Below are 25,737 nucleotides of genomic sequence, written 5' to 3'. Positions count from 1 at the left end.
TCTTCAGCCTAGTAATTATGTATGACTCGAATTAGATCATAGATTATTAACATTTTTTGTAGCAACCGAAAATTTGAGACCCGTAAGACACTATAGCTTCATTCCTTGTACTACACATAATAAAATTTCTCGGTGCTTGATTTCGATTTCTTCTTCAATATGTTTGGTTTTGTGTACTTCTGGTTTGAAATTTTAGTGGATGACATATAACCTGGCAGCCCGAGAAATATTTTCTTTCCACAACTTTCTCTCAAATATAACCACGGGTCAGCAGTGACGTCTTCTGTCTTTTGATTGATTGAATGGATATGACGTTATTTTATTTATTTTATACGTTCTAATATTCAAATTTTTAAAAGCAACGTTTAAATATTTCTTCCAAATTACTTAGATTACCTTTCGATACAAAAGCACATATAATAAGTTAATTTTGATAATTTCATCTTGGTTTTTACTTTATTTCATAAGCGGCAATTTACTATCCGTCGCAGGTGACCTGACTCTATATTTTAGCGATCCTAGGATCGCTTATGATATTGACTAGGGAACCAGATTAGATGGCACAAGGTTTTAATGCTGATGTTCAGAGATTACTCCTTAAAACGTGTACAACTCACCAAAATTTCAAATATGCGAATAATTGGTATACTTATATTTCATTGTACTCGTATACTTAAATCGATATAAATGACAGACTATATCAAAGGGTTTCCTACCATCTATATGAAGGTTTTTTTTCTGCTAATAATTCAATAATTCATTAAGTTTTTAACGATCCAAATGTGTTTCCATCACTGTCAGTGGAAGCCCGATGCCATACAAATTGATAAAACAGATGACGAAAATGTTGTTGGTTGTGTTTCAAAATAGACATGATTAGTTTAAGAGGTTTGATATTGACTATTACATTCTTGATTGCAGTCTTTCCCAAACATAAGCTTGTTTTCTGCTTAATTTTGAATCAAATGGCTTTTTCTGCCTTCATAAATCCCCCACATTTAAAGTGGATATGACGTAATATGAGTGTGACGTGAGTCCAAAAGGATAGGATTAATACATTTTGAAATGACTGAATTCGATTTATATGATCGATATAGTTCAAATTGTGTCATTTATGTAAACCACAATATGCATTAAGTTTCCCCTCAAATGAAATTGTTTCCTGGTGTGCATTTTGTTTTTGCACGCCTATGATAACTGTCAGTTATGTCAATAGAAAATTCAGATTAAAGTGCACAGCGGAAATCTTTTCCAGGGCAATAACACACATGTTTTGGTAAATTATCAATCAATTATGGTAAAAATGAGGTTTGGAAAAGGGGTTTCTTGGAGAATAGGGGGTTCCAGGTTATTATTTGCTAATGTTTGTCAAATATTTTCGCGGGGTCCAACCCACGTAACCTCCTGAATACGTCGCCGAATCATTCTACACAATGAAATCTTCTCTCTTGCATTTAAAATATCTTTGGTGCTTTCACTTTTAAATCATTTCCTCAAGAGAAAAACTTTGGATAAAATTCGATTTGGTGTAAACCGTGAAATTTTCGCATTTTGACCAGAAACGCAAATATGTTGTATATATTTCCAATGAAAAACTTTACAATACGATTTGGGAAACGACCGCCAATTTAGTACTTCGCGAAATATATTGGTCTAAGAAACCTCGACAAAGGACATTTGCAGTTTACACAAATTGAAACTAGCTTTAGAAAATATTTAAGTAATTTCAGGATTTCAAAATACGGGTATGACTGTCGTGTTAAATTTATGAGTGTTGTTGAATTAGATTATGGGATTTATTGATATATATATATATATTTTACCTTTTTTTCTTTTCTTTTCTTTTTTTACTCACTTTGAAACGGCCTTTGACTTTCGTAAACATCTCGGAATAAGGTCATCTAAAAAATACTGTTAACTTATTAATATTTGCACGGATTCTGTCTAGTGAACATGTTCACTGGTATCAATTTTTGTGGATTCAAAATTATATGATAAGCGTTATAAACTAAAAAAAATCAATGTCGTGGGTACTTTTTTTATTGTAAATAAACAAAAAAAATGTAAATATTTGTAGCCTTCAGGAATATGACAAAAAAAAAGAGAAAGACTCCCAAAAATAAAGTATGTATTGCATGACTAGCTGCGCTTTATCATCCGAGCAATACAAACACCAAACTACACCCATCATCAAGGGCACATGCTGAAGGATATTGAACTTCTTAAATTCCTAACTTCCTTCCTTCTTTCGGTTATATTTTGGGAGTATAGGGACCTCGTTAACCAAACACAACACTTCAAAAGTCCAACATCCCTAGGTTTCTTAAGAGATAAGAATTACCAAGAATGGACAATAAAATTCAAAATTAAGGGAGATAACTCTGTAATAGAGACAGAAACACAATAGAACCTATTGAATTTTCGATGTGAATTATCTCCTAAGAGCAGTTTGATTGGAATGAATGGATATAGAAACGCAAAACAACTTAATAACAAAAATAAAAGTGTGTAGCTTTGTTTTCGGGTGAATTACACATTACAGAATATGCATGATGTCGTCATCAGGAACTCGTAGATCGATATGGTGTATCCATCTGCACCATGAAAACTGATTTATTCAACGGGTCATAGTTTTCCTTTCCTCGTTTTTTTACCCCGGACTTGACTTTTCATGAGCAACTCGGCGGGTGTTTCTAGAAAAGCAGAGGACGCTTACCCTACCGGTGCACCTGGTCCATGCTCTCAGTTTTAGTGGAGTCCGAGTTGCTCATTTGCTTTTGTTACTTTGTATGTATGATTTTAGTTACTTTATGTTCTTTGTTGTGTATGTCTGTTTTCCATGTCTGGTCTTTGTCCCTGGATTACATTCTTTTGATTACCGCTATAACCTTGGTTCCCTTGATTACTCTTACAAAAACTGTAAAATTAAATATTTTACCCATCGTATATAATCTATATTTTAAAGTTTCTTTTAAGCTGAGCATGAATGAATTTATATTGTAAATTCGAAAGTAAAATAAAATGACAGAATACTAATACTTGACTAAACAAGTGAGTTGTCTCCCTTGTTGCAATACTTCGGGTGAGCGTCAATTTTGCTATATCATCATATATCAGTCATCTATACAAATGAAACTATGACATTTGAAGCAGCGAGTCTAAAAGAAATTTAATAATTTTCTCTTCTTATGAAACCCAAGCTTCCCCGCATAAGTTATAACCGATTCCTGATTTGTTATGGCATTTATCGTGGAAAATTACCAAAAATGATGTAAACATGGTAGACACTGCGCAAAAAGAATTTTAAAACTGTACTGAAGCAAACAAAAAAGGTAACAGAAAGAGACAAATAGAGCGGACTTTTTTATTAGCCTAAATTTCCTAAAGGTATACAAAAATAATTATAATAGAAAATTAAAAGATTTCTTATGTGTCGCGCTAGTTTAAACAGGTTGCAATCCATGGTTTGGACATGTCCACAAAAATGCACTCTAGATGAATTTGCAAAGCTCGTAATACTTTCCAAGATTATACAGGCTCAGTAAAATGTATAGAAGAGATGTTAAGTAGCTGTCTTTGTAAGAATCATGCAAAATCTGAGAAATGTGATACACCCCTAAAAAAGGCTACATATTTTTATTTTTGTAATTAAGTTGTTTTATGGGTCTATACTATGAAATGTGTATATTATTCATTATTCATTCAAATCTGCCTTCTCTTAGGGGATAATCAACACAGAAAATCCAATAGATTCTATTATATTTGAGTGTCATTGATAGAGTTATCTCCCTTAATTTTGAAATCTACAGTGCATTTTATATAATTTTTATCTCCCAAGAACACGGGTTGTATGAAAAACGGAATGTTAATTTCTGTTTACTATGGCAATTCAAACAAGATGTCAAAAATTAAATACCCATGAATCACATTTCGCGTGATTCATAGCTGGAGTGCTACTTAAAGTTTTGAAATACAAAAATACCACTCATATTAATACTGCAAACTTCGGTATGCTGTACACGTATGTGTTCAAGAAATTACCACTCGCAGCATTAGAACCAAATACTTCGGAAGTTCAAGATCCAAATATAAGTTATATATGGGAAATAATCACAATAAAAAATTTAGAAAAAAGAATCAAATTCCAGCAACAATAAATCTACTAAAATGTCTAAGAAGCTACACTATAGTTGCTACCATGTTTAATACAAGGATTGAAGCGTTTAAGGGTTTTCGATTTTTTGCTACTGCAACTTTCGATAAATAATATCTGATCTAGTTCGGTTCAGATAAGTCTGACTACTGCGTTAGTGAGTATCCACGGACGCCTATGGCATCGACACCCCCCACCCCCACCCTCATTTGTTTCTAAATACAAAAATACCAATCATATAAATATTACAATTTTTTGTAAGCATGCATGTGTTTCAAATTGCGAATATATCTCTGCGAAGGAATTTTGTGCTGCCATGGCGGCCGAGTATATGCAAAGCTGTTGGCTGGTATGTTTTAACCACAGAAGCCAAGTAACTCACAATTCCAGGCGGTTTCAAAACTAAAGAGAATTGTCACTAATCTACAGTTTATTACGATTGTACATAAAATACATGTTACATAATAAATAATAATAAAAAAAAATAAAAAATAAAAAAAAATATAATAAATGTCCAACACAAATATAAATCCAAGAAAAGAAAAAACACAGAAAACACATTTATCTATCAACTATCAACCACAAAATGGAATCATATATCCAGAGTCAACTATGTCCAATCAATTCACTTTATTTGAATTTCAATATTCGTATCCCACTTCTGACACCAAAAATGACATGGCGGCCGAGTATATGCAAAGCTCTTGGCTGGCATGTTTTAACCACAGAAGCCAAGTTACTCACAATTCCAGGCGGGTTCAAAATAAAGAGAATTGTCATTAATCTACAGTTTATTACGATTATACATAAAATACATGTTACAGGATGATAAAATTATTTTGACATCAGAAAATTATGAAAAACTAACATATACGGTGCGGGCAATCAAATTATCATCTAAAAGTTCTCAAGTTCCTTAATACGCTTGGGATCCATATGGTACAGGGGAACAACACAACAGACATCAGCAATCGAGGAATTCTCCATATAGCGATAACTTCCTGTTATGGCAAGTTGCACTATCGTCAACACATACAATCTACGACCTCGGACCATTGTCCGGAACACGATAACTTCCTGTTAAGGCAATTTATATATTAACGTCAATAATTCTCAATAACCTCGGACCATTGTCCGGAACCTCGAAACATATTGTCCGGAATACAAATACTTCCTGTTAAGGCAAGTACATGTAAAATTCAAAACGTCAAACAAGCATCATCAACAACAACGAGTTAACTTCCAGTTACGGCAAGTTACAACTCTCAAAAATAATATTCCTCTTGCGTCACTTGTCTTGAAAAACACATCCCTTAAACACATAAAAATAAATTCCAATCTTACATTCAGTCTGCAACCGTATATTCCTAAACATCAAATCTCAATTTGGCCACCTATCCCATTTTATTCCACTACTAAATTTCAATCTCCAATCTTTTTTTTAAACTGAAAATCAAAGCCCTTATATACTTTTCAGCACCAATTTTGCACCAACTATTTTAATTATCATATCTTGCATAACTGATCTAAATTGAGCACCAATTCAACACCAACTTAGCACCAATTTCCAATAAATCAAAAAACTTTGACAACTACTTAAAACAACATCCTACATGGGTAACATGATACTGTACTTTTTCCTATAGAAAACCGCTTAAAATCATGATAAAGTTCTGGATATAAGACTAACGGTACAATGACTAAATCAAAATATGCTTATCTAGGCATGCAACTAATTATTGTGAAAATATACACCTCTACAGTGCAAAACCAGCGTAACTGGACTACTTGAACATCGCGTAGAAATTGTTGTTTGCCAGGGTAGTCGAACACTTATGTAAGTCCTGCATATAACGTTGTTCAATCAGAATAGAAAAAGATTTCCCATTCATGAATTGTTTCGCACTCTGACAACTTTGTACATTAAAAGCAACTACATTTTGTATTTCCGAAGCGCAATGAGAGCTTGTTTCCAGGCTTCTCTGATCAAAGACTTCGGCCTCCTTCAGGTAACACCGGTAACATATAAGAAATTTCTATTTTCCTTATTAGATAAATACAAACGGTGGTCATTTTTATGGTGAGTTTATAAATTGTCCGATTGGTAGAATTGTCACATGTTTTCAAGCTTTGAAGAGTGTACTAACGTTTGAAACTCACTCTGCTGTAGACGCAGAGGAATCTTGCAATGTTAAGAAAAATTCTATACATCGATTTTCAGGTGACGTTTGAATTTAATATTGCATTAAAATCGAATACATTGTGGCTTGCAGTGAAAAAAGGAAACAAAGATATTTTGTTTTACTTTTTTCGATTGTTCTAATTTTTGCAACAGCTAATACTCAAGATATTATCGCAGATTATTTGGTTACAATTGAACAAATTACATATATTTATTATATAAATAGCAGTGATTTACCGAATGTGTAAAAATTTTCGATAATTCACACTGTGAAATAAATTCGGTAATTTCACGCTTGGACTTACTACATCCAAAACGATACAAAACATCACAACATGTATATCAATCCGCCATTTACCAGATTTGAGTTTATGATGAAAAAAGCAACTAATAAAAGATGAAATATATATAAAAAATAGAATAATCAATTAATTATTGTGAATATACAAACTATAATCACTAGAACGCATCAGGATTTAACTCGTGCGAGGAACAAAAGTTCAGCGCATTCGTTAAATCGAGGCATCCTTCGGCACCCGTTGGCATATTTTGGTTATTAACTCTTTCCACTTAATTATATCATCATATTAATTCCATTGGTTTTCCAAGTCAGTGATTTGTAAAGTTACATAGAAATATAGTAATTCTTAAGTAGCTGTCTTTGTAAGAATCATGCAAAATCTGAAAAATGTGATACACCCCAAAAAAGGCCACATATTTTTATTTTTGTAATTAAGTTGTTTTATAGGTCTGTACTATGAAATGTGTAATTATTCATTCAAATCTGCCTGCTCTCAGGAGATAATCGACATTGAAAATACAGTAGATTCTATTGTATTTGAGGGCCATTTACAGAGTTATCTCCCTTAATTTTGAAATCTACAGTGCACTCTACATAATTTTAATCTCCTAAGAGCACGGGATATAAGAAAAACCACATGTTTATTTCTGTTTACTATGACATTTCAAACAAAATATCAAAAATAAAAATATGTAGGCTTTTTACCCATGAATCACATTTTGCATGATCCTTAGCTGAAGGGCTACTTAACTTCTTACTTCAGTATGCGTTTATTGTTTGATTTATATAAGAAAACAATGTCTGTAGCACATTTTAAAAGTTTTTGAATTCACATTATGTACATTTTTTTTGTTCATTTCTTGTCGAAATTGAATTTATATATTTATTTAATATATTTATTTGCATGTAGTTCTGGTAAATATGAATGTACTACAATCAAGTGCAATATATAACATCGTAGATGGTAATTTGAGAAGTAAACTAAAATGATTGACAACTTGCCAATGTACAACACATTCTTAGATAAATTTTTTTTCAATCTTTACCTATCAATATCTGCACATATATGTTTTCTGTCAATCATACTTTCACATACCACATTTATTTACATACAAATCTTTTGATCTGTATTGTTTGTGTAAATCTAACATGCGAGGGAGTTTTCTGAAAAGTTGGGAAATCAGAAAACATTCTATTTGCTATTTCCTTGATACACGTATTTTATAAAAAAATAATTGAAACTGTCTTCGGAATTTTCGAGATTAATAGCATAGAAATGTGAGTTTGGTTGAGGAAATCGGATCCGAATACAAATTAAACATTTTATTTATTTAAGTAAAGTTTTAAGGAAATGCAAACAAACTGATATCAAGAACTCAAAGGCAAGAGAACTACAAAGTAAAGGAATAATAAATAAAACCAGTCAGAAAAGATGAACAAAAAAAACACATACACACACAGAGAGCAAAAAGATATAAGCTATACAAACACCATTGAAAAAAAACTAGGACCGGATGCACCCATAGAGTAAGTGTCCTTCGGTTTTGAATGCAAAACAGTCATATGCAATACAAGCAGACGACTAGATCAGCACAGTATAGAAGATGTACCTATACTGAAGTTACAAACAAAAGGAAATCCTTGGACGAGACACGTTGGGGTTACCAAAAGTTGTACCCATTACATCAAGAGTTAGAAAAGCAGAGATGACACTTACCCTACCGGTGCACCTGGTCCATGCTCCCAGTTTTTTAGTGGAGTCCGAGTTGCTCATTTATTTTTGTTACTTTGTATGTATTATTTTAGTTACTTTATGTTCTTTGGGTTTTTTTTGTCTGCTTTCCATATCTGGCCTTTTTACATTCCTTTGATTTCCGCTAGAATCTTGGTTCCCTTGATTACTCTTTGGACTTCTTGCTCGAATTTATTCAATCTCGATTAAATATAATTAATAAATTAAAGTATAATTAATACCTTGAAGAGTATTTCTGATATGCTTTTTCTCTGATTTTTTTCTGATATGTATGATCTTAGTTACTTTATGTTCTTTGTTGTGTATGTCTGTTTTCCATGTCTGGTCTTTGTCCCTGGATTACATTCTTTTGATTACCGCTATAACCTTGGTTACCTTGATTACATTTTCATTACTGCTAAAACCTTGATAACTCTTTCATAAATGAATATAGCATGGATCAGTTTTATAGTCGGCTATTAAGTTGTAATCATCAATATTGGGAAGAAACCAATAGTTGTGATCCTTTAACACAGCTGAATAACTTTCCAAAAAACTTAGGAAACATTGTCACTTTGTACTACATATATTTGCCTAAAATGCCTAAATGCAATTTGTATATTTTGGGCATTACAAAATACAAACATTATGGAATAAATAACAAAATAGGAACAATAAAAGACTGTCCGTGTAGAAATCAGGAAAAACCTATGATATGGGTGTTACAACATATAAAGATTTTTAATCGAAAATGGATAACAAAGCAACCAGATCTTTCACAAAATAAAGAGTTATCTCCTTTTTTCAATAAATTTCAATGCTGCTGTTTAATTAACTTCTCTTCAAACATTGCAGTTTTTCTTTGAGAACAAAATGAATTAATTTGATTGAACATTTGCCAACCACTGCTTGAACTACATTCTCCTCCGCAGATCTATAACCGCTTCCTGGTTTAGATTTTTATAAAATCTCTGCCCGGTGGCAATTTTCTGCTTCCAGTTTGTTTTGCAATATACTGAACACAGTAAATGTAATAGAAGCAAGAGGTTAAGCGCGCTATAAAACTTAAATTAATCCACGATAGTCATCGGAAATTCCTGTACCAAATCAGGACCATTACAGGTTTTCAACTTTCCAAATACGACCTTGATATTATTGCTTTTTTTAACTTTCCTTTGTTACTTTTCCTTCTGAATATTGTATAGAGCATAACATAGGTCGCACTCCTTTTCCATTAAGGTTAGAAGAACAGGTTTTTAATCGTTCGTGTGTTTAATTGGCCTGGTAGTCAAGTCGGGTTAGCAAAATCTTGACTTTAACTAGTTGCAGACTATTTTTAGAAATTTAAATGTGTTTCAAGCCAGGAACTGTGGCGGGAAAATATTGCATTGAACCAGGGAGATGACTCTTGGTAAAAATACTAGAATTTGATCGCAATCACTACAGAATGACGAATACAGCTGTTCCGTTAAGACAAATGTTAGTCATATGACTGTTTGATATAATTATAGGATGATGTAACTTTAGGTGAACACAGAGATTCAATATTTTGATTGAAGGTTTCAATTAAATTTTCTTTCCATTTCCACAAATACCATTTGATATCTAGATTATTTGGTCAAATAAAAAAAACGAACAAAAACAAAAAAAAACAAAAAACAAAAAAAAAACAAAAAAAACTTGGTTTTGACCATTGGTATTTTTTATCCAAGGCGAGATGACTTATACGATAGACTGGGAAATCATATAATTTGACACATAGCGGTGTGTTATATGATGGACAGGGAAGATCATTCACACAAACTGCTATTCTATATAATAGACAGGGACATTAATTGACACATACCGGTATTACATATAATAAACAGGGAAGATCGTTAACACAAACCACTATTTTTATAATAGACAGGAATACCGGTATTTATATCATATGATTTTAAAATAAAATTGCCAGTTCCTGTGAAATTGAATTAATTGTTAAAACTAACCCGCAATTAAATTGTGGTATAATGTGTATCGTATCACATGTGATATTGAACCAAAATAAGCCTGTAAAATACAACTTAGTATGTTTTTAGAAGAAAAATACGAAAGTGTTGAAAAAAATGATAAAAAAAACATATTTTATCATGAGTTACCTCCCTCCACACGTAACTTGCCTGTGTGTATTTTTATGGTATTCTTATGGGAACAAGATGTGCCGATTTTAATCATAGCAATCCTCGTATATCAACTTAATACTAGGCTGTCTTATATACATAGAAGCGTAGTGTTTAAAAAATAATTATCCAAAAGAAGCTGTGCAGCTACTTTACTGTTCTAAACATGTTATTACACGTTCATACACATTTCAGCTGGTGTTAGAAGAAAGGTATCAATTTCATAAAAGTTTTCAAATTGATATTGTCTTCAAATCTTTCTTCAACACGAATTTCGACTTATCTAATCGATACAAATCGAAACTTTAAGGGCAGATTAAATTTGAAGAATTTTAGAATGGGACCTGGTGAAACTTGAATACATGTATCTAAATAAATCATTTTCATCGTAATAGTGAAATGTTCTTGTTCAATTTTGTCAGCATCTATTTTTAAGGCTACTGGGACAGCAAATAGTTGTTGGTTAGAATATTTCGATTATATCAAAAATAGTATTCCGAAAAATTTGTTTTTAACGTTCCGCGTTTTGAAATTTCACTATTGTGTGCTTTTATAGTTCAGTTAAATGTTTCTTACCGATGTTATTAAAATTGACATACTTATTCGTGTCTGTGATATATGTAATTAATTATGACTGACAGTTATGCAAATCTTGAATAATTAAAATCAAAATTTGACATATACATGTAAGAAAAATGTATATGTGCTCGTTAAGGTAGTGTAAGGGAATCTCATATTTGAATAGATGAGGAAATAAATTCTATATCATGTGGAAATTCCAACACGGGAGAAAATTTAATGTGAAATGAGTACTTTAAAAGTGACATACATCATTTTTTCAACTTGATTATTATTATCAATCTATAGGTTCCGTGATCTTTTTCACACATACACGTAGTGAAATAAGTCTATATTTAAACACTTGTATCCTATTCAATATTGTTAAAAAAAATATAATAATAAATTGACATCATCGATTCAATTAGAAATATCTTTTAATTTTTTTTTAACAATACCAACAACACTGATGTTATGATTAAGTCGTCGGGTTTTTTTCATTAAGAGCAAGTAATATGATTAACTTCACAGCATTTTGTTAGCCTTCCTTTGATTTTAAAAGACCATTTCCTGATGAACTTCTTCGAATTGTAAACTGGGAAATTTACAAATGGACTATTCCCTTGGAAATTAAATCTGTGTCTGATAAAAAAAAAAGTTTGAACTCTTTGTCAATATTTCAGATAACTAGCTGAGGAAATCGATCGGGTGATGGTAATTTAATCAGCACTATTTCATGAAGTTTACTATGTCATTCGTTGTAATTCAAATCTTCAACCTTTTCTTCTGTCACGTCTATTTAATAAGAAAACGCGAACACATTGTAGCGCTATATCAGATGCGGTAAGAAAATCGACGCGGCGAATGAGCAGGTTATGGATTTTGCTTTTTCAGTCAAAAAACGAAAGACAAAGGTAATTCTGAATTCACTCAATTCTAAGCTGGATAAAAAATGTTGAGAAGGAAATGAAAACAACGATTAAAGCATTGACCAAAATTGAAATTACTAACCAACCAATTTAACGTAGTACAACTACATTTATAATGGTAATTTGTTTCAAAATTGACTGTCATCTGAAGATATTGTTTTTTTCAAAAGAATCTTTTAAAGAGTTAACTGTCTTGATGTGTTACCCAAAGTCCGCCAACTGCCTTTTTCTTACAGACTTACACTTAAATGTCACGGTAGTCAAATCAAGTAAAAAAGAGACAAACACAGCGCAGATCGTTTGGCAACTAACCGACCAGGAACCACAAATGAAAATAAACTGATATTTTGGAATCCACCAGAAACAAAGACCATCAATGTGGTGCTTTTTGGTTTGACATTTCCGAAAGCTGTCTTGTTAGCAAATTACTATAAAGTACAACAAAGGCGTGTTTCTCCTTTATTTGGTTTTGGAAATTCAAATTATCTTTTCCGAAAGTCGTCTTTTAGATAGATAATGCGGAAACTGTCTTTTTGTTCAAGACATGTAACAGGGGCGGATCCAGGATTTTAGATTAGGGGACGCACAGATAAAACTTCGCCTCGCTTCGCTCGGCGAAAATTTTTTTTCGCTTAAATTTTTGAAATTTTCTTCAGGAGTGGATGCAATGTGGTAAAATTAGCGAGAAATTAAAATTCCAACTTAAAACCGCACAAACCTACCATTGACAACCTATGCTTTGCAATTTTTTTTAGGGGGGGCGCACGCCCGCCACGCCCCCTCCTGAATCCGCCCCTGTGTAATGCTAACATGGCGACCCTAAAGCCATGTATTGCTAGGATGGTGGGATCTTTTTATTGCCGATGGGATAACTTTTCCAAAATAAAAAGTCTGGTGATGCTAAAAGGACGTTTTTCGATCGACAAGATGATCCTTTATGTAAGCGGTGAGTGACGGTGACCTTGACATTGCAATGTGCAACGATTGATCGAGCTATAAATAAGCAGTCCTTTATAGTTTGGTCTATACCAATACATAAACCTACATGGAATATACAAATACATAATCGCAAATATTATACTGAAAGCTATGATACCAGTTACAAGATGGAATGTTTGTTTATTAGTATAAGTATAATTTTGCAAAATACTCCTAACTCAATAGGGAAGAAGGCAACAAATTCATTTTTTATAAAAAAGATTAAATATCACACAAGATATATACATGTTCAAACATACAATCAAAATTATTATTAACTAACAAACAAACAAATATTTCATTTGTTGTTTAAAATTAGCGCCCTTCAGGACAAATAATGCACAAGGTCGGAAGACACGAAAACAGTTCTATGTAGACTAAATTCACACCGATTTTTACATGTAAAGTTTATTTTGTAAAAAGTTAAAGTATAAGTTGATGAAGGATAGTTTGCTCCAACTCTGCCTTTTGACCAAACATCCCAAGATCCCATCACATAGACAACATGAACACAATTTGACATGCACATTTACCTTAGAAATACACACAAACACGCTGTTCAAAGCCAAAATCAGACAAATCCAACCACAATGCAGTGGGAGTAAAATGCTACTTTGTGATGGCATTTTAGGCCTGTAGACCAAGGTGGGACCAATTATGTTTTCGAGCAAGGATTGTACTTCGTTAAAATTAACATAGCTTTGTGTTTTGACGGTGTTCCGGATCTGTGTAGTGTGAATAAAATATAAATAGTATGTATACATTGACCAATGATTATGTGTATTCTTGTGACACAAATTTGTCAACTTGTGCATGTGACGTAAAAAGGTTTTGTCCAATCAGAATCTATGGTATATTTTGTTGACAAAACAAATCATAAATAAGATGCTGAAACACACAACACGTGCAAACTTCCTTCCGTAATAATTAATTAGACCCTTTCTATTTTACCCATTTATGAATTATCATTTGCCTATGATTAGGGAATGTGATATATCAAAATATGTAACCGATTAAATGTTATTTTTTCTTCCCAAAGTCATGATATTGTAGAATGAAACGGAAGATCTTCACATTTTCTGAGCATATTTTGCGAACATTTTATTACATCAAAGAAATATATAAAGTTATATAGATTTATATGTTTATTTTATTTTCATGATGTTATGACTAACACAATCTAGAAAACATATATCGTATCGTTAATTTCATCAAGTCACGCAAAATCTATAAATCTTAAGCATTTTGAAGAATTGGCAATTTCAATTAAAAACTAACGTGACACGCCCTATATGAACTGGACAAGCAATCAACGTTTCTTATCTTTCTGCACTGCATTTAAGTGCTCTTGAAAATGCACTGTTAAATAGGACATGCACATGAAATACAAAAATAGTGTAAATATGTTTTTACTTCGTACATGCTGCGTGTAATTTATTGGCAGTAATGCCTTTTACAGGATAAATTAGTTTGCATAAATGTACATCAAACTGTCCAAATTTAGTCCTTGAAATTCAAATATCAATTGCATGGCTTGTTTATTCAAATTCATTTATAAAATTAAAAATAATAATAAAAATAATAATAAAAAAAGAAGCATATAAAAAATACAACGAAGAACGTAAATCGAGGGGGTGCGACCAAGCAAGCCGTTATTCTGTTGATTATTCTTGATTATTGGTAATTCAATTCGCATAGTACGATTCAAGCATGTAAACTGATGTTTAAAAATATGTAAAGCAGCGGAATGGCTTGTCACTCCTAATAATCATATTTACATCTACCTCTAAATAGTTCTAACCAATAAAATCCATCAATAAACCGTAATAACTGAGCACCATGCATGGAGTACCTCCTCCTAAGTCAGAAAGCAAAATCAGGAAAGCGAAGATGGATCCCAAGGGTGGATCCAGGATTTCAGGTCAGGGGGGCGTACGTCCGGTACGTCCGTCCTTGAATCTACACCTGGAATCAAAACCCCGACCTTGGATTAATTAGATCGAGATGTACAAAGTATTTCTATGTACAAAAGCAGGCACCTTTCAAGTACCTAAAACTCTCTGTTAAGGCATTGTCAGTGTAGTTGTTTTATTCGGTATTCAGCATGGTTAAATTCGTGTTTTTATTAGTTTATTTAGTTTTGTGATTATTTATATTATACTAAGGGTTTACCATTATTCTATCTATTTTATTTTAGAATTCGTTAACTTACATGTAGCTTTTCTTTAACGTTTGGGAACATTGATCTGTAATATAATGATAAACACATTTCACAGTAATAAAAAAATGTTTTATAAATTCTGACCTTTTTACATCATATGAGTGTAATATTTCAAACCAACATAATTTGGGAGTATGATATATACCAGTTGTTGTGTTGATGAGCACTACTACCACACATTAAAAGCTAATTGCTACATGTAGGAGTTGTACTTTATTAAAAAACACACGCACCGAAAAAACATATGATTTTCTAACCATATATATTGTAAATGTTGCATAAAACCAATGCTATATATATTGTAGATATGTATTGAAGTTAGCTTCATCCTAGATCCTATGCTACTAGTTGTATTTGATCAAAGAGATGATTTTACTGATAACGATAAAAAGCATACATGCATGTACATGTTTCATCGGAAAATATAGAGATTCCCGACTTTGATTTCGTTTTTCATTTAAATTCTAAGAAAAGGGAAGTTACTCTCCAAGCCAACAGATTGGCTTACTGTCCGATTGGAGCAATGGGCTGCAGTGGACTTCAACGTCAAATATTTTGATTTTTGGAGCTGCGGTAAGTACATGGATAATTACTCATTTCAAACCATTTAGGTACTTACCGAATTGAAAATAGTTCCCCAGAAAATTGTATACTGTTCTTCCTTTCCCAAAAGAGGCCGCTATCAAGTTTGTCGTGTGCCCTTTGAAAATCTTTCTGAAATTGCTTCCATTCAGTAAATATAAAAAAAGGACTATCGAGGTCAAAAAAGAAAAAAATAATAAAACAGATATTGATATGTTACATAGTAGTCCGAATTTCCTCAGACCCTGCAACCCTCCTCTTTTTTATTTGGATCTCTACATATCAATATCCAAATAAAAAAGAGGAGGGTTGCAGGGTCAGAGGAAATTCGGACTGTTTACATAGATGATAATAATGGCACACTCGGTCGTCTATTTTCTGGCCAATTCCCAAAAAGGCTTGCACCATCTTTAAAGAGAGAAAAAAATCAGTAGGATCATAAGTAATAGACGGAAGGAACGACCCCCTGAGCAGAATATCGTTCAAATGGCATGTCAATTTTACAAAGAATCCTCAAGGCAGTACTTACTGGCTTTGGAAAATCATTGTATATTCGCTTGTTTTAAATCATTCCCGAGCTTAAGGTGACTCACATCTTTCGGTAAAATGCAAAAAAATCAGATCAGCATCGTTATGAAAGTTTCAAAATAAGTTTCACGTAGTTTCCAATAGTGATATTTTATAAAAGTAAAAACTAGAGAAATATTCCAAAAAGATATCTTTTAAGTTTTTTTTGTAGTGTCCCGTAAAAATGTAATGTTTTTTTTTATTTCTGTAGATTGTTTTCAGCTGTATAGTTCGTGGTCTTCACAAATTACACATTCATAAGTTCAAAGAGTTGTAAAAAAAAATAACTTGGAAAATAAAATTGTATTAAATTATGTGAATCCGGTTGCGAAATAAAATATTAGATAACTTCGTGCGAACCTATACGTGTTACCTGCGTGAAGAACACATTTTTCGAATGTTCGTCCAAAAACATGGATTTTCCGCGTTTACATATCTATTTTTTTAAAACTGAAATAACACGCATTTCAGAGAGTTAAAACAAGAAAAATGATTCGATTTGTATAATTCCGTTTACATTATTACAACGAATGTAAGCAACCCCACAAGATGCGGAAACTCAAAAACGAGAATTAATTGATCTTAATTTCCCATTGTGTACTTAAAGACCGTCGTGTTTGGGGTAGTGAGGTGTGAATTGTGGAGAAATGTACGGTGGAGTGAGAGGCCTATTGGGTTCCGCTAGATCAAACAGATCCTTACTGCGACCAAGCCTGGCGAAAACCTTTGTCATCTTCTAACTCCCTTAAGTGTAAACCTCAATCCATATTATCTTTATTGACGTTTTTATTTGCTTAAGAAAATTAGTTAACAATTAGAAACCCAATAGGAGAGAATTCGCCACTATGAAACAAAAGTTATAAGCTTTGTTATTTTTCCTGCTACGCCTACATTTTTATTGGACATTATTGAGTAAAACTTTAATTTATTGCACACTGTACTAATTTTTTTGCATGATATAAGAAAAATTTTATAAGGGGTGCATGTATTCACAGTATCATCTTTGTTTCATTTTATAAACATGATTCTGCACGCAAGCTTAGTCTATCTGAATGACTCGATTCTCTCTTTCCAATGATATAAAACGTCACGAAATAATTTAATAGAAATGTAAGTTATAAAACTTTCTAGAGATATGTGTAGTGCATCGCTATGTCGTGGCGTCTTTCTTTTGAAAATACATCGGAAGGGGTAAATGTCACTTTCCCTCTTAAAATGACAGAAATAAAAGACAACATTAATAACTTTGCAGAAAAGTTTGGACCTCTGTTTGTTTCCCGAAACGGGTCTTTCTTAATTCTTCCTAAATTCCACAGTGTTCATTAAATTTTAAAATGGAACAGGTTCAGTTAAAGCGGAAAGGAGAAGTCCTCCATAGTTTGACTAAAGAATCCGCTGTATGCCGTCTTGCACTTACCATCGAGACAATATAAAAAAGACTTTTAGAAATACATTTTACTGCAATTCATCACAAGGCATTGTATCTTGTAGCAATATTTTTTTTTCAGAAAAAGGGAAAGTAGCGGCGGGGAGGAGAAAAGGATGTGGAGATCGGAAATGTATCCATCTTGATTTAAAACTAAATAAACTTTTATTTATATACACCTTGCGCCTTGTGTTTTAGTCGCATATTTCGCAATTGGAAGAGCGCGATTGATATCCTCAAAAGCGATAATTATAAACAGTATTTTGGACAGAAAGGGTTCATAATTAAGAAAGAACATGAAATTAACCATTTTTGTCTGGTTTACATTATATATATAATATAAATATTTATATTCATGTTAAGTCAGAATTTCGTTTGAAGATTGATATCCGGAATTTTCCAAACATCGGTGTTTTTTGCCGTTATTCAAAATACAAAAATACGTTTATTTTTTTGTGAAAGTTGTAATTATTCTTTTATTTCATAATATAAGTCCACGTAGGTAGCAGATCACGTGTCATTATTTAAAGAAATTCAGTAACATTCCGAATTGACCGGACTTTAATTAGAAGATCGACATCGAAGAAATTTATAATTTTGTGTAAAGACAAGGTCGACCGATAAAGAGAAGAAGATAACTACTTAAAACAACAAATCATAACATATAATAAAAGATACATACAACAAATTGGAGAGAAATCCTCAAAAATCACAATTAAAATAATAGATATATAATTCACACCATTATAACAAATAATGATATTATTTCGCCTCTATAAACGCAATAAAATTAATCAAATATAGTCATTTTGTATATAGTGAAAGTGACAGCTTCGCATAAAATAATTTATACAAGACTTTTATTTGAAAATATTATTTGGAAAATTATTTGTTTTGTTGAGTGTGTACATAAAATGTAAATACGATGATTAAGTGACGTATGATAACAAATATGATTGGACCGTTATAATAGCGATCGTCATAATAATCGGTGTAAGTGGGTGGAGCTACAAGATTTCGTCCTATCGGAAGAGTTTATAGAAGTGCCGACCGTATGCAGTTGGGGACAATATAAAATAAAGTTGACAATACAAGAAAGTTAGTGTCTTAAGAATTTTGGAAGTTAACTAGTGAATATCCTAAATATCATAAGTTAGTAATTGATAAATGTGTACAATGAGTGATTCAGATGAAAGTCGCTCCCCAGGACAACCATCCACTGAACAGTTGTTGGATGCCGTAAGAGGAGCCGATCCATCAGATGCTAAAGTCAACGAAGTGGATGTTAAATTTCCAAAGCAAATTCAGGATGCAGTGTCCCAGGTATTAAAAGGATATGACTGGTCTCTGGTCCCCATGCCACAGCGTGGACCAAATGGAGAGAAAAGAAAACCACACATAAAAAGGCCAATGAATGCCTTCATGGTTTGGGCACAGGCAGCCAGAAGAAAGCTAGCTGACCAGTATCCCCATCTTCATAATGCAGAACTCAGTAAAACTCTTGGGAAATTATGGAGGTTAGTACAAGTTTCATTATAATCTATTTAGACAAAAGTCGCATCGGTGGATTTAGAAATTGATTATTATATTAAAAGAATGTCTATGTAGAATAATTCTGCTTAGGATTTAAGTAAAGGAGACAGTGTCTAAAATAGTAGAAAGTAGAAGAGAATGTTTAACTTGGAAGTTAAACAATGAACTTTTTAATTGAAATTTTTATGTAGTAAAATAAAATGGGAAACTTCTAAATAGGTAAAGTCGTCAATTGAAACACTTTTTGATCAAGTTTAAAAGTTAGCTTTTTTAAAGTTTCATGACAAATTTGTAATATTGTACTGCATGTGTACGAAGTTGCACTTGAAATGCATATTTTTCGTGTCTGTCAGCAAATCCTACTCCAGACGACAAAAAAATGTGGTCAAGTTTGTCAACGCTCCAGTGGTTTATTTATGAAAATGTTAAAAGCGACGTGAACCGCGACAATTTGCGATACCACTGTCATATATCATCAAACGGTGTACTCAGTTACCTAAATATGAACTATGTAATTATATCTACCGAACCGGCACCGAGATAACGATCTTTGGGGCTATCATCCTTGTTGCACCACACTTGGACTGGATATTTAAATAAACGGGGTATGAGTTCCGATTTTAAACCTTTTTAATGCTATTAATGACTAAAAGCGTTTGACTATTTTGCTGAATTTGTATCTAATTATAAGATCTCTAACCTTTCAGCTACTATGGATTATCTTTTATGTAATTTCCCATATTGTCCTATGCACGAAAATGCTGGTTATATGCGAATTTCTCTAGATTTTACTCAAGGGAACCTCTCAAGTAGATCTACGGACGCCATGCCCCTTATGCTTCCACCTGTTTATTTTTAGCATTTATCTTTATTTTCCCAGGGGGTTTTTAATGTATTGAGAGTCATAGCAAAACAAGGGAAAGAATTTCCGCTTTTATAAGTAATCACTCAGACAGACTTGAAAGAGATGCATCAGAGTACACGAAACCTCAAACACATTTTTATTAAGTTTCATCTTCCGTTCCCGTACTAATACATGCGCATGAATAGTTTATTTATCTTTTTTACATTTACCTTTCCCTAAAAATCTTTTTTATTTATATTTTAAAATTAACAGATACATCCCAATTAGTGTTCTACTATTACAAATAGACAAGGTCATGACTTCACAATTAACAAATCCCTCAAACGCGGAAACGGTTTAAAACCAGTCAATCATCCCTGCTCTGGTTTACCATCAAAATTCATATTTTGGTATTTTCGTCACATCAGGAGAGGTGACTTCTTTATTTCCTGATATATGTACACATTTGTATGTCTCCTACATGTGTGTCACCATATACAAATACAATTCATCTTGACATGTACTATTTTCGTACATGTATTTTTTTTTTCGCGTTCCATTTACCAATTTAAAATTCTGCAGTGTGACAAATTTGACTTAGACTGCGATTTTCTTTTAAACTTTAGAACAGTTTTAACTAATACTTAGATATGAAGTATAGTCCGGAAAATAATAATAAATATAAGAATAAAAATCAATCGTTCTCAAATTTCTGTATTTGAAAATTTAAAGAAAATATTACTCAAATCCATTTCCATAACTTAAGATCGAACGATATTTTCCTTTGAATTGGTTTTTATAAATATATCCGTCAGTAAACAAACTGTAATCATAACGACTTCTTGATACGTTTTTATCAGATAAGAATTCTACTATGTAAACACAAAGTATTGACAAAAGAATTAGTTATCAAAAATCAAAATTTTCAGTTTGTTTTGGACAAATTTTGTGGTAAGCGGGTGTCAGTATTTTTATTTCTAATCTATCAATGTTAATAAAGATGTGCAGCCATTATTTATTCTGGAGACATATGTCCGTATTGACATGCTGTGAACAAGATGGCCGTAAGCTTTACAAGGTCTTTTTCGTATTGATTTATTATTGACCGGTCAATAATTGTTGCGTGATTGATCTGTGAAAATTGACAGTTAATGGTGCAATGTACATGTAATAATTTCGCACATTTTGTTTCATTTACAACCGACCCACTCTTAATGTGTAATAATAAATCTCTTTTTGCTGGAAAATAACCGTAGATGGTACTTTATCATATTTATGCATGTAGAAACTGACCGGCGTTTCTTTCATCTCAAAGTTTATGAGAAAAAGAAAACATATTTATTTATATCTGCAAAGTTCAATTGAAAACCCCAACGTAACATAATTTAAAGGTAGTACTTTTCTGCAAGTTTAAATAATTTAGGCCTTGCTTACTGTTAAAGAAATCGATTGTTTTTGCTACGTGTAAACTGTATTTTTCTATGTACACAAGTTAATGAAAACATAAATAAAAGTCAGACCGTTGTGCGTGGGAGCCCAAGTATAAATTAAGTACATTAATATAATGTGGTCAAAGTTTACTATTTCCGCAATTTAAATAGTTCTCACTTCGTGACTCCTTATACTTAAAGTTCTAGTGGATCATAACCACAGTTGACAATCGGAAATCGTTTCTTCCATAATTTGGAACATTTTTACGATTGTCGTATATGTCAAGGTTATTTTTCGGAACTTATTTTTTTATTCATATATTTTTTTTGTTAAAAAGTCGTGTGTCCCTATTCCTCTTTCTGTTTTTTTCCATTAAGCTGATTTTGTAGGATATTTTTAAGTTAAGTTTCTCTTTGCACTTCTGTGCTTTATTCAATCTTACGTTCAAGATACTCTTCTTGAGAAATTAGCACTTAAGTGTCAATTTTACACTTTTAACGTATTTCAAGAGATTAGACATGATATCTTGGTAATAAATATTACTGGAATGACTCCTTGGATAGGCATTTGTTTAAATTTCTAACTGAAGTCGTAGATAACAGCGAAAAGTTAGTGTTAATTGCTTATACATGTACATTTGGTTTTTTTTATTCGCCGGAAACTTCAAAGAGAATGAAACGTCATTTTTGTACTATGAAATAGATAGTGGATGACGAATCCAAAATTCACATGAAAATGTCAAGTCAATATATATATGGATATCCAAATAAGATAATAAATAAATTATCAACAAGAGCTGTGCACATGTCAAACAGACTGGCACGATATATATTTTACTAAAATGCATGCGCTGCATGACGTCATAAAATGACAATTTATTCAGAATTAAATTTAAGAACTATCAAAAATGCATGTATCTGAATGACAAAAATTCAATTAAAAGAACTTAAGTTTTGATAAATGTGCAATTACATTCAAGAATGAACATTAACGAAGCTTACAATTATCACCTATTAATTTTGGAAATTGCCGATTCAAATGTTTAATTATGATGAGCGACACTTCGCCAGACGCATTACACTGACTTCGTTTTGTAAAAAAATGCAAAAAATAATTTCATCCTTTCAATGTCATCACGTCTACAAAGATTTGCTTGAAGATTAATGTCTTGTAATGTTTTCCTCTTCAATATGAATGTTTTTTTTTTCTTATTTGAAAACATCAATGTATGTTTGAATATTTAACCAAGATTCTAGCCACTGTCTTACGAATCGATTTGTCATTCCAGGTTGCTGAACGAAGAGGAAAAACGACCATTTGTCGATGAAGCCGAGAGACTTAGGGTACAGCACAAGAAAGACTACCCAGATTACAAATACCAACCAAGGCGAAGGAAACCACTAAAGAGTGCCAATGGTGGGTCGAATGAAAACAATAATATTCCACCGGGAATAATGTTTAAGAATATGAGCGGAGGCTCCCCGGGGGGTGTTAGTGATGGTGACTGCTCCAGCGACTGCTCTAATAACCCTAATGGACCTCCTACGCCTCCAACAACACCTAACCAGTTCATGAAGTGCATGCGACAAAGACACGTCAGTGGTAAGAAAATATAACTACATTTTTTTGCTAATTGTTCACTATCACTTGTATGTTTGATATATGGAATATGACAAAACTGCAACCTGATTGAAAACTTTATTTCTTAGGCAGATTGAAAAACTTAAACAAAAGAAAAGAAAACACATAAAAAAACTCTCAAAGGAAAAAAAACACGAATACTTGTATTACAGGAGTGAAAGGAAAGTTACTTTTTGAAACAGTTTTTCTACTTAACAGTTTTCTTTTGAGATTTCAGTCACTAATTTGAGTAATTTTTAACTAAAATATTATGAGTTTTAATATTTTGTGAACGTTTTTCTCTTCAGGTCAACCTATTGACTTCAATACATACAACACTGAAGTTCCAGTTCCAATCATCGAAAGTTTCCCAGACGACGAACTAGATCAGTATTTTCCTAACCAGTACAATCCTGGATACGGCCAGTCCTCCGTACCGTGCACAACAGTCGCTTGGTCAACAACCAACTATCAAAGAATTGCAGGATCCATGTCCCATTCTTCTTATTCTGTGGCACAAACAAATGACATTTCATCGCCGTATGATCTTTCAAATCATCCGTCCCCGGCAAGTAACTCTCAGAGTATGCATAGCCCATCGTACCAAAACAGCGGAAGTGACTGTAAATATCCAGACGAAGACCGAAGCGCGACAATCAAGCTCGAGCCAGCTCGACAAAGGCAAAATCCGAGACAATTCGAAACGTACGATGTCTCTCCACCGCCACCTAGGTACCCCGTAGAACATACAAACTACTCATCGACGTCTCCAAATTCGTATCCAACAACCACAGCATCCGGATCGCCCACGTATCAGTACCTGAACGTAGCCCGGCAAATATATAATCCCGCCATTCCTGCTGCAGTTCCGGCCGACCAGCAGTGGAACAGATACACGTGAACTTGCTGTTGACGTCTTCATACATTTATGTTGATATTCATTGTTGCGAATATTTATTTTGTTTTGTACCATATTTTAAAGATGAATGACTGGTTAATTTCGTTGCATTTTAGGGAGTGAGAGAAACCAATTGTTTGTGTGTTTGTTTATTTGTTTATCTTCTACAAAGTAGGGGCGTTATTATTTATGGAAGATAACTCGGAAATGCGAGGCGTATTGTCTTAATCATTTTATATGATTTATAAATCCATTCACATTTATAAACGTGAAATCGGTGCTAATCCCATTGAAGGTGCTGCTTTTGTGAGGACCATCTTCGAAAGGTCAGCAAAGAACATATTAATATTTTAATCCATAGCTGACTTTTTATTTTTAATTGTAACACGTGAGTAGCTTTTTTCATATTTTTTTTTCTATTGGAAGTATTTCATACTTGTATATTATGTACATATAAAGTGTTCTTTGAGAAAATAAAACAAGTTATGAACTTAATTCGAACTTGACTATTTAAACTCGCCATGTCAGGAGTATTAACTAAAGGATGTTTTGTTCCGAATCAGCCATTGTTGCCAGATTATTGGACTCTTCTTGGTTTTATCCATTTCTTGCGATAGTATTTTTTGGCTTGTAACCCCAACTTTTCTTTTCATAATTTCATTAACCACACCTATAAATGTAGTTTGAGAAGTGATTATAAATCTTTTGTTATTTAATACATAAAACATACCAACGCAAAACCTACGAAAAATCAAGAGAAATCCTTTTCCCGCCAAAATTTAAAATACTTGCATCTCAAAAAGTAGCACACCAACCCATTTTTTTCTTGTTATATTGTTCTAAATTGAAAGATCTAAAAATTTTTACAATCTTTTGAAACTCTTGTTATTCTTAAACAGAGCAGCAAACACGCTTAATTATTCATCAATGCATTACACCTTATAAAGGAAAGAGTTTACTTCCCTATTTGTCTAAATCTGTCTTTGAATACTTAAGCCGGTTTACAAGAACAATAAAACCTACAGAATCAGGATGTTTTCACGTGGGAGAGTTAAAATGTTTTTAAAGTGCATTTCGATTTTTGTAGCAATGTGCATTTCCTTTGTTTCTCGGATAACTGACAAATAAAAGATATTGACTTTCATAATCGTTCACCAATTTAAATGAAAACGTTTACTTTTCTAAGTGTCTGAAGAACTATTAGAATTATATCATCATAGTTTCATTTCTCAATAGGAATACAATGCATGCCAAGTGCATTTCGAGTGTTCTAGCAATATGCTTGTCCTTGGTCCCTTGAGAGTTTCTCAGAAAAAAATATTACCCTTTACGAACTGACGTGTTTGACAACAAATAAAAATTTGATTCCTGCTCCCATTGCCTTCCAAAACCTAAACTGATACTCTGTGCATATGTATTAAGTATCATTCTGTGTAAGAACCAGGCAATTAGTGGCACATCATTTTCTCCAATTAAGTAATTTTTGCCTAAAATATATTCAGTACATCTAGAAAACCAACCAAAAAGCTATTTAAGTTTATCCTGAAGCATCTTTGATGTAGATATTTTTTGACTGCTTATATAGGGAAAAATTTTCTCGCCATTTTTCCATAGTGGATTTCA

At 32.6% G+C, this 25,737-nt stretch overlaps 1 protein-coding gene across 1 annotated transcript; it reads left to right on the top strand.

Annotated features, from left to right (window-relative positions):
• The first annotated feature begins 18,856 nt into the window (after window positions 1–18,856).
• LOC148619968 (transcription factor SOX-9-like) lies at window positions 18,857–24,609 on the top strand. Its single transcript, XM_088580419.1, has 3 exons — window positions 18,857–19,305; window positions 22,885–23,198; window positions 23,525–24,609. The coding sequence occupies exons 1-3, from the start codon at window positions 18,956–18,958 to the stop codon at window positions 24,115–24,117; spliced, it is 1,257 nt and encodes a 418-aa protein (XP_088436545.1). The 5' UTR covers window positions 18,857–18,955; the 3' UTR covers window positions 24,118–24,609.
• Window positions 24,610–25,737: the final 1,128 nt, after the last annotated feature.

This window comes from Perna viridis, chromosome 4 (assembly GCF_037379345.1).
Source record: "Perna viridis isolate PV_CMFRI_1.1 ecotype Kerala chromosome 4, ASM3737934v1, whole genome shotgun sequence".
NCBI lineage: Eukaryota > Metazoa > Mollusca > Bivalvia > Mytilida > Mytilidae > Perna > Perna viridis.
This window is presented reverse-complemented; position numbering and strand designations above follow the sequence as displayed.

Bases quoted from the DNA above. Each gene is read 5' to 3' on its own strand.
- LOC148619968 (XM_088580419.1), top strand. From the start codon at position 18,956: ATGTGTACAATGAGTGATTCAGATGAAAGTCGCTCCCCAGGACAACCA. The intron at 19,306-22,884 runs GTTAGTACAAGT...TTGTCATTCCAG, and splicing joins ACTCTTGGGAAATTATGGAG to GTTGCTGAACGAAGAGGAAA. The intron at 23,199-23,524 runs GTAAGAAAATAT...TTTTCTCTTCAG, and splicing joins GCGACAAAGACACGTCAGTG to GTCAACCTATTGACTTCAAT.